This window comes from Clytia hemisphaerica, unplaced genomic scaffold, assembly GCF_902728285.1.
Source record: "Clytia hemisphaerica strain Z4C2 unplaced genomic scaffold, Clytia hemisphaerica genome assembly, whole genome shotgun sequence".
NCBI classification, from domain to species: Eukaryota; Metazoa; Cnidaria; class Hydrozoa; order Leptothecata; family Clytiidae; genus Clytia; species Clytia hemisphaerica.
In genome coordinates, this window is record NW_027104364.1 from 603256 (window position 1) to 613712 (window position 10457).

At 37.6% G+C, this 10457-nt stretch overlaps 1 protein-coding gene across 1 annotated transcript in view; it reads right to left on the reverse strand.

The window, feature by feature from the left end:
- Positions 1-8477: 8477 nt before the first annotated feature.
- The window catches only part of LOC136818397 (uncharacterized), a gene marked incomplete at its 5' end in the record, with an annotated part of 19320 nt that continues 17340 nt past the window's right edge, over positions 8478-10457 (reverse strand). The window contains 5 exons of the mRNA XM_067074734.1: positions 8478-8798; positions 8915-9232; positions 9352-9482; positions 9642-9805; positions 10156-10353. Coding sequence (XP_066930835.1) covers positions 8567-8798; positions 8915-9232; positions 9352-9482; positions 9642-9805; positions 10156-10353 — 1043 coding nt within the window. The remainder of the gene's footprint in view (positions 8799-8914; positions 9233-9351; positions 9483-9641; positions 9806-10155; positions 10354-10457) is intronic.

The window sequence follows — 10457 nt, forward strand, 5'->3', positions numbered from 1 at the left end:
CTATCCGAGACAATCATAAGCCAAGAATATGCATATAAACTTGATCCAACTGCCTACAAAAGAAAAACGAAATCAAGAAAGAAAAGAGAGAACGAAATAGCAACATCGTTCTTCACCTCACAACGACCCTCCAAAGAAATCAAGTCAAGCTGATGGAACTCAATCGACAACACGGAGCCTCAGCATGGCTCACGACTTTGCCTGTTCAAAACGAAGGATACACTCTCAACAAGCAATGTTTCGTTGACTTAATCCGAATCCGTTACGGGTGGGCATTACAACGTACACCTTCCCATTGCGAATGTGGAACTCCGTTCTCGCTCGAACATGCCCTGACGTGCAAAAAAGGGGGTTTCGTATCAATGAGGCACAACGAGATCCGCGACTTCATAGCAAACCAGCTATCAAAGGTTTGCCGAGATGTCCAAAAAGAACCAACCCTACAGCCGTTAGTAGGTACTGAAATTCTACCGAAATCTGCCAACGCATCTCGTGAAGCCAGATTAGATGTATCAGCAAGAGGATTTTGGGTTACCGGCCAGAAAGCTTTTTTTGATGTAACGGTTTTCAACCCATTAGCGAAGAGGTACGCCACTCAAGATCCGACGCGAAGTTACGTCGTAAACGAAAATGATAACAAACGAGAGTACAACGAACGAGTTCTTCAAATTGAGCACGGCTCATTCACTCCCCTCGTATTTGCAGCAACCGGTGGAACTGGTCGAGAATGTCAAAAATTTATTAAGAGACTCTCAGATATGATTTCAAACAAAGAACGATCACGATATTCAGAGACTGTTTCTTGGTTTTTTCGCAAACTGAACTTTATGCTCATTAGAGCAATACATACGTGTTTTCGTGGTAGTAGAACCACACAGAACTTTTCTTCAGCGATCTATGATGTCGGTGTCACTGAGGCATTGACAAATATTCGTCAATAATTTTGAAAATTTTCTATGATCAATTGATGTCAGTGATTTATTTATATAAAAGCCTCCGGAGTTATTTGATTGTAATAGGCTAATGCTACATTTGAAAAATAACGTATACTCATCAATAAAAAAAAAAAATACAATACGCAATACGGAAAAAAAATGCATCATAAGCTTATGTTTTTAGATTTTTGAAAAGTACTAATGTTTTTGAGGATTCCCTGAAAATTTCAGGTTGCTAGCTAAAGTATATCAAATGTTACTAACTTTTGAAGTTAGAATTTGTATTGGAGGTGCATAAAATTGACACGTTTTATATATTTTTACAGTATAAACTTTTAAGCCTTCTTACCCAAAAATTGCTGATTTTTCAGCCATTAAAAATGCCCTTTAATGCCCTTTCAGATAGAAATGGTTTCAAATGATTTAAAACACTTTTAAAAATCGTACATATAAGTACATCCAGTACATAGAAAAGTAGGTTCCAGCATTTAAAAACAAAGTGTAAAGTGCCAGCTTTTCTAGACCATGCACTATCTGACCATGCGGTACCAATTTTGTTCTTTATTGTTTTGTCGTTGTCTAACTAGACACGAAATTGAATTACTTTATAGACCAGATTTCGTGACAAAATTTCAATCAGTCTGCCTGCCCGCTCCGTCTGTTCGCTCCGGCGGCTGGATGATCGGTTCGACGACCGGATGATCGGTTCGACGGCCGGATGACCTGTTCGACGGCCAGAAGCTCTATTTCGACGGCCGACTGCTCATTCCGGTTCAACGGCCGGATGCTTACACGTTTTTTTCTTTACTAGAACCCAGTTTAGAACATTTAGGCTGAAATTCGTCGAAAAATTAAGAACATCGTAAGAACATGCCCAGCCTCAGATTGCAAAGAAATGACAAGAAACTACAATTTTTCCTCTATTTAAGCAGTTTTAACCAAACTTAGGGATGGATTTTCTAAAATCGAGAGTCAAATAGTGTCCAAATTTTACCAACTTTAAGTGCTCTTTATTTTACACGATGTTGTCTATTTAAAGTAGTCCGAAAAATTAAGAACGCATTTAAGAACATTTTATGCTGAAAATTGCTAAAAGAATAAGCACATCCAGGCTCAGCCAAATTTTAGGTGTTCTAATAAAAAAAAAAACGTGTATTGTGACGACCGGATGGCCATCCCGGATGCTTTATCAATTCGACGATTTTGAGCCCGACCCCCTGATAGGACGCCAAACCGGGTTCTATGCCGACTTTTCAACCTTTCTTTTTCTGCTGTACTTAACTGTATGGTCAAACTTTGTGCCTTTGTTTTAATTTCTTTCTTCTTGTTAAGCTGACAGGTGACTATAGGAGATGCTTACTCAAGGTACCGCACCTGATCTCAGACTTTAGTCTTCAGCTTGTGCTTGTGCACTTGTGCATTCATTTTGTTTTTTACTTTCTTTATTTCTTTCTTTCAAAATATATATTGGGTTTTTATTGCAGATTGTGTCATGGTTAGTCGCTAGTTTGTATCATCTTCAGTGCATATAACTTCACTATAATTCATCCACAGGAAAGTGACCTTCTCATTGCAAACCCCATCCTCTAGCTGTGTTTGTCAAACATCTCCACGCAGATGGACCAATTTCTCCAATGAAACAATTACACGCTCTGCATCAACACCCAACACTTCATCACCCCCTGTTGAGCATCCCTGGTAAAAATTCTTAAAAAGTTCTTGAAAAGATCTTATCAAGAAACTTTGCTTATTCAGGATCCTGCCGACGCATCGGACTGTCCGGTGTATTTGTCCGGTGGCAAAAAGTATCCTTTCGCTACACCGGACGCAATAAGGACGGTGTCAGTCCGGTGTTGCATACAGGGAATTTTGGACGCCGGACATTTATGAAACAAAAAATTAAGAAACACCGGACGCACCGGACTGGTCATGTCCGGTGTTTTGATTGTCCGGTGGGAAAAATATCCTTCTCTGACACCGGACATCCGAGTTCTTTAAGTCCGGTGTAGAAATTGTCCGGTGGTAAAAAAACTTCTCATTTTACATCGGACTTTTGCGTGTCTGGTGTTCGTTAAGCCCGGTGCGTCGGCAGGGTCCTGCTTATTCTTTTCCAGTTTCTTACTACGAACGTGCCAAGATCTTTCAAGATCTTTAACGATCTGATAATATTCTTTTGTAAGTTTTGAATAAGATTCTTGTTCCTTACAGTGATTCAAGATCTTGACGGAATCTTACTCCTATGCCCGTTCATAAAACTTTAAACTCAAACATGTAGGATAATTTTGATCAGCCACAGCGCACATCTTATTCATGGTATTCACGAGGATAGGTTTCATCAGTTTATATTAGTAGTGCCAAATTTTAAACGAGAAAGTTTTTGAAATTTCCCACTACTGGCATAAAATTGCGTCATGAATAAGATATCACAAGAACCTTTCTCCAAAGCAAAAACTAAATGATGCAAATTGAAATCTATGACAGATTGATTGATACAGATTTAATGAATGCAGGTACGAGTCGAGATAGGTAATTTTCTTTTTTTGTGTAAATCTTTAAAATTTAAAGTTAAAAAATTTAAAGTTAAGTTTTTTAAAGTTAAAAATTTATAGTATAATATTCTCTCTAGTTTTATATACATAAAACCTAAAATCTCTAGTTTTGGTGGAAGAGCCACCTTTTGCTGGTTTCCCAGAGGGACTTCTCGTCGAGTTCCTTTCTCACTAGGTCTGACTTTTCGTTTGTTGGTTCCGGGGTGCATATCAGAGTGAGGTGGAGCAAAACCATCCAGTTTGGTCAACGTACTGTTACTATACCACTGGTTGCCATGCCCTCTTCTCACCTCTGTCCGGTTTTGGCTGTGTCCCATGCCTTTTCCCTCACCCCGGGGGCCCTTCCTTGCGATCAAGCCTTTTGATGGAGGGATTCCCACCTTGCCTCGAATCGGGTTTTTGTGTACCGGGATTTTATGTGCATCCTTCAGGCTCACCTCTCTCGTTCTGGGCTCTCACTCCGTCAATATGGGTCACACTCGTTTAGACGTGGTGGGGCCACCTTTGCTTTGGAGGCCGGGGTACCTCTTGACTCCATTGCAGTCATGGGTGATTGGAAGTCTGATGCAATGTACCTCTATTTACATATGCCCCTGTCCCAGCACTTGCACGCCCAGCAGCCTATTTCTTCCTATATTTCATCTTTACCTAACTAACAACCAAATTGGATTTGGATGTTTATTTTATTCTAGTTTTTATTCCTGTACATACTTGCCATGTCATTGTCTTCATTTCAAGAACTGAAAATACCATGTAGATCACACTGTGTGCCTTCTTGCCTAGTCCCCCTTTCGACCACTTGCGTTTAAGTTTTTTAAAGTTAAAAATTTATAGTATACTATTCTCTCTAGTTTTATATACATAAAACCTAAAATTTACAAAGCACAATGGTTTTAAGAATCAAATATTATCGAGACTCAAATCTTGCAAAGACATAGCTAAAGCATGTACCAAGTAGCCTCAATTTCTTATAGTAGGATTTGAAAACCGTTCGAAAGCTCAAAAAAGAATGGAGACAGTTTTATTCAAAGTATGGACATGGGGGGCTATTAAAAATATCTAGCACGGACGCATTGCACCATTGTCATCGTCGTCGTCTTCATTATCATCATCATCTGGGTCTTTATTTTTCAGGTCCATGCACATTTGGTTTATTGAAGCACTGCATTTCGACCATGCCTTGTCCGTATTCTTTATATTGTAGAAATGCATGATAAGTGCTGCAAAAAGAATAAGGCAAAGTAACACGATGACAAATTAAATTCTTTCTGAAGTAAAATTTTTGCGAAGCGAATGAGTATGAGCGAAGCAGTTTTGCTATAGTGTGTGCGTACCTTTAAACTCTATATACCAGGGAAGCGCAGAAGGAAAATGAAAATTTAGTTCCCATCTGTTAAATGTAGATAAGTATTTCGTTCAAGGTTGTGTTTCTCGTCCAAATATAAGTATCAATCTCGGTTTGGTAGATGGTTTGGTTAATAAAAAGTTGATCTTTACGGCACCGAAAATGTTCGAGTTAGGGCTGTTTTCCAAAAGAGACATTTCGTCGTTTCCGTATATTTTGTATCTCTTCCTTCACCTATGAGACAGCTGATTGGTTGATATTTTCGTTGTTATGGTTTCGATCTTTTTGTTTTTATTTATCGAAACCATTTTGTGAATTTTTTATTCAAAGAATATTTCCTGGAAGAATTTTATCGACCTGGAAGCTTTTGGAAAACTCTACCAACTAGCTACCAGTTTAGTGAATTTATTGCTCTGCTGTGGCGATTATCATTTGGAAAAATCATACAATCAGTTTCACCCACCATAACATTTTGGATTCAACAGAACCCAACACAACACATTAGTGGGGCGGATTATCACATGTATACTTCAAATTGTGATAGAGCTCTGAAATTTTGTACAGAGGTTCATCATGAAGTAAGAAAAATAAAAATTGAGAGAGACACTCTCGAAAATGATGTTTCTGTTGACGTCAGCACTTTTTTTGCAAAAATTTCATCTTCGAAAAACCTTAATATATTATATACTGTTGGAAAGGATATTTAATTCTGAACAACTTTTTTGCTTACGGGAAATCACGAAAATCAATTTAAAAAAAGATATGCCTTTCTTAAGCCGTCATGGTATGGAAGAAAATCATTTTGACGTTAAAAATGTAAAATTATTTTGACGTTAAAATATATTGACGTCAATTATTCGTGCTGGTTTCAATAAACAATGTACAATTCAATAGATTTTATGAATATTAATTGAAACTTTTGTGTCAAAATCATGAACTGAGAAAGAGAAAAAAACTTTGCAAAAAATAACATTTCAACTCTAATCCAACGAAATTATGATTACATAGCCTTGTGGCGAGCCAGAAACGCATAACATAACATGAATAACACATCTAACGAAAAAAGGGCTGTTGAATAAAATGGTACTCAAAATTGATTCTAAAAGAATAGTCTCTGCTGTTTTTCTGTAATTTCCTAACGTTAAGATTAATTAAAGTAAAAAGCCCGTTATGATTGTCTTTTAAAATTTCAAAAAAACTTTATAAACAAAAACCTATACAAAAAAAATTGCAAAAACTCCCGGGGGGGGGCACTGACCTTGACGACCGACGGGGACGTGCCGCTGGAGTTTCAAAAGTCGATCCTGTCAGAAATGAAATTTGATGAAAAATAGACCCTGTCAGAAGAAAAATTTGATGAAAAACCTACCCTGTCAGATTCTACTGTGAAAAACCTTACCCTGTCAGATTCTACCCCGAAAAACCTACCATGTCAGATTCTATGTTAAAAACCTACTCTTTATACACGTTTTTCGCGTTTTTCGTAAAGCATAACGTGATATCAACATTTCCAGGCTGAAAAACTACAGCATTGCATAAACATTAAACCTCAATACCTGGAAAACCGACCAAAAGAATCGACGACGAGAGTTATGCTTGAATTGACCTTTTCAGGCGAAAATCTGAATCGAAGTTGATTGGATACTACTCGAATTGAGACATTTTAAAAATAAATCCTCTCTGAATCGAAATCTATTGGAATTAATAGGGTATTTTCTTATTCCTAATGAACTAAGGAAATGTAGAAAATAATCCATTTGAATATTTATTGTTCTAAGTTAGATATTTTAACGAAAATGTTTGACCTACCTTTTGGGGTTAGTTGACCTACAATTTGGGAGCCTTCATAACCCGACATAAAAAGTCTGTCAAATTATATAAAACGTTTTCGTTGTACTTTCATAACATGAAACCTGAGAGATGATTAATGTTGGCATTTTAAGCTTTTACGACGTTTCCCAGACCAGCTGGGACCCCAGCCCAATCAGAAAATTTGCCAAAGTTTTGAACAATAAAATTTCTATCCCCATTGGGGCCGATTGGGAATTTAGTAGAAATTTTTTGACCCGATGTGGGAAAAGTTCCACCGGGGCTGTGAGGCAGATGTGTTGTTACATTATTCACATATTTTAGCACAGAATCTTCAACCTACAAAATAAAAACAACTTTCTTGTCTCTTCTTTTCGTCCTTTCTTTTACTTTTCATCATTTGTAGCACGATAAAATTAATATCTTTATTAATTTTTTGTCAGAGTATATTTCTAAAGTATGAATTTCACTTAGAGAACAGAACTTTCCGATGAATACTGAAATTTTGCTCTCAGCAACCGAATCTTTTCACCTACATTCTGGGGGTTAAAAAGCGAAAAAATCCAATTTTCAGAATACCAAAAGCTCTTTAGAATATTGTTTTGGCATAAAATATTTCTAAAATTTCCTGTTATAATTAATTCAATCGAAAAAATATCAACATTTTACTATGGAGGAGGAGGAGGTGAACCTTCCCTTGGCACAGGGAATAGGCCCTAACTTAACGTAGGGTTCACAGCGCTAAAAGATTGTAGATTATTTTCCAGCACTGTTATGAAATTTGGTCAGCATGAAAGGAAGTTTTTTATTTTCACTAAAAAGTGGTATTCTATTTGTCAGACTTAATTTTTCTTTACTGTTTCCCCACCTTTTTACCATAAAAGATTTAGCCCAAAACCCTTGGGGGATATGCATTTTTAAAGGTTGGGGGATGTCAAGAAGTGGGGGGGGTCGTTTAAGAAGGGGGGGGGTCAGACCCCTTTCCGCACTATGAAGCCATTCCAAACCTACATTCTGGGGGTTATAACGAAAATGGGAGTCAACTTAGGTCTGATTCAAATTTCACCTACATTCTCGGGGTCAGGTGCTGTAATATTTTGATTATTTTTATAATCGGCCAACTTGTTTCATTGTTTTCAACTAGTCGGAGCTAACTATCATCTGTTTTCAAGTGGCAAGTGGAATGTTATAGAAGGAATCGGAATCTTACGTGATCCTACGGTAAGGGTCTCAAAATCAGAACTGATGAAGTCTAGGTTTGAAAGGACTATTTTGCAAGTATAAGCTTTAAAACGACGCTTTTACAAAGAGGACGAGAGCAAATGCTTGCTTTGTTTGATTACCTATGTTGTGTGGGAGATGCGCAAGACTCAGAAGGTTTCGATTTCGAACTCGAAAAGAATACAAGTTTTAAAAAAATTTTCCGGAAACAATGTTGTTAGTACCACTATTCAGCTGAACATTTATTCTAAATAGTTCAATAGAGATATCGTTGAAATTAGCCTCGATCCCTTTAAGAGGGCGCAATGGCGGGCGTGTGGTGCGAGACAACAGCAGCAAAGCGCCTGTCTTGGCCGTGCGATAAGTATTTGCAAAAAGCTGTTTGCCCCTCGCAGGGGTCTGCTCACCGCCGCGTCAAAACAATTTGCGAAAGAACTCTAAAAGCAAAAACGGCAAAAACAGACCCTGTCAGACACACATCATGAAATTGCGCCCCTGTCAGATCAGGATTTTGCAATTTTAGATACCCTGTCAGTAATTCTGCAACACTGAAAAAGGTACCCTGACCAGCGGCACGTCCCCGTACCTATTTTTGCCTAAGTGCCCCCCCGGGCAAAAACTTCTCCAACTTATCGATCCTTGTGATAAAAAATCTAAAAATTCCATAAAAAGTCTTACAAAAATAAAAAAATCATTAATATTAAAATTCAGCATCCACCACATTGACACAACTCTGTGCAACTCAGTCCCGCTTTCTTGCATTTACATCGCGCTCCACACATTTTCTTACAACCACATTTGATGAGTTCCTGGCATGCTTTGCTTGCTTCTGGTTGATTCATCCATCTGGGAACGGTCATTCCTCTTTCGTTTTTCTTATAACCCCATTCCAGCACGTTTCGTAGAGGCATAGTTCGTTCTGTTGCATTGCAAAATTTACTAAATAAGAGAAGAAGTGAAGGAAATATATTCTTCGAGCCAATGCTTCTAAATAATCGATATTTGCCGAAATATGTGTAAATGGTACAAAATGATATCTTATAAAATCTTTTTACCTGGATTCATTCATCGTCCTATGTACGTGCAACCGTAATGCATCCTGTGTTGGGGGCAAAGACTCAACTGGTCTCTGCTTCTTTGTAAACAACATTCTCCGGCATTCATTAACATCCGTACAAGGATTTGTGCGATCGTACAGAGTAACAACAAATCTTTGAATGATTTCGAAATCTTCTTCTTCTAAATCGAGGCTATCGGAAAGCCTAAAACGAAAAAAATGATATTGAGTGTTGTCGCAGAAAAAAATTACCCTATTATAAAGAGTGACATTTTCTCTTTTTTTCTCTGTATACATGATGACGAGTAATAGCAAATTCATAATTCACAATGGACCTTTTATTGAGTGGTATTGTATGAGTTAGCGAGAAAGAATAAGAGAAGGTGTAACATAATTGACAGCTATTCGTTACTCTTTATACAACTACATCTTTACCTGACAAAGGTTTTGGTTGCTTTTTTCAATGAGTTCCATGTGTTCCACGCTGTCTTCTTCCCTCTTCCAGCAAACATAGAAACAGTGTCACACCCAGTCAGAACGTACCAAAATGGCAGTGCCATACACACCTTAAAATAACCAGTTCAAATATAAAGAAGAGATATGAACTATTCAGTAGACTCGTTATTGTTTTTTAAAAGATAACGTAGTAAACGCAAACAATTCGACCATTTTTGGCAGAAGTCGCTAAGTAGAAAAAAAATCAAGTAAAAAAGAACTTTGCCTACCTTTTTTGAAAGTGACTTTGCAAGGGGGTGAATAGGAATGTATCTCTTATGTATTCCAACACCGAATTCGACCCAGAGTTCTTTCACTCCCAACGAGAAGAAGTGCCGTAAAGCAATAACTACCACATCAGTATCCACCGTGACAATGGATATTTTCTTGAAACCTTGAAAATTTAGAGGGCATTATACTGATTCTGATTAACTATCAAATAACAATAGACTATGATTTTGACGGTGATGTCTTTAGTTGCTTGAGAGATGGTGTCCATATTTTTCGAACCGTCTATGATTTGTGCCAGAAGCTTAAGAAGATGATTTGGAAGACTTTGAATATTGATGTCGAAATTGCCATCGAATCTGTGCTCTTGTGAGAAGAGAGTCCTCCGAATAATAGCAGCAGCTTTTGAAATTATTACATCCTCATCTGAGGTTGACTTTTGAGAAGCTTCAAAGACAACGCGGCCAAATGATCCATTGGTTGTAAGGATTGTATACTTCCCATTTTTTCCCTCACAGAGGCCATTCAATTCTTTCAAAATACTTTCTTTGAGTCGGGTCACATTGACATTATCTATTCGACTTTGGCTCGCACCAAGCTCTTTCAACTTCTCTTGATACATCTCACGCAAATCTTTCATCATGAATACCGGGTTTCCAGTCGATGCAATGACAAGCTCATTGATAGTGTCACAAAGTTCTGACAATGCTAATCCTAAGTATAAAATTGTTGAAATTATAATTTGAGAAATAGAGAAGTTTACTGAAACTGGCATAAGCATCGCACACTGAAGGAGTCATTGAGTTTAAAACCCGAAG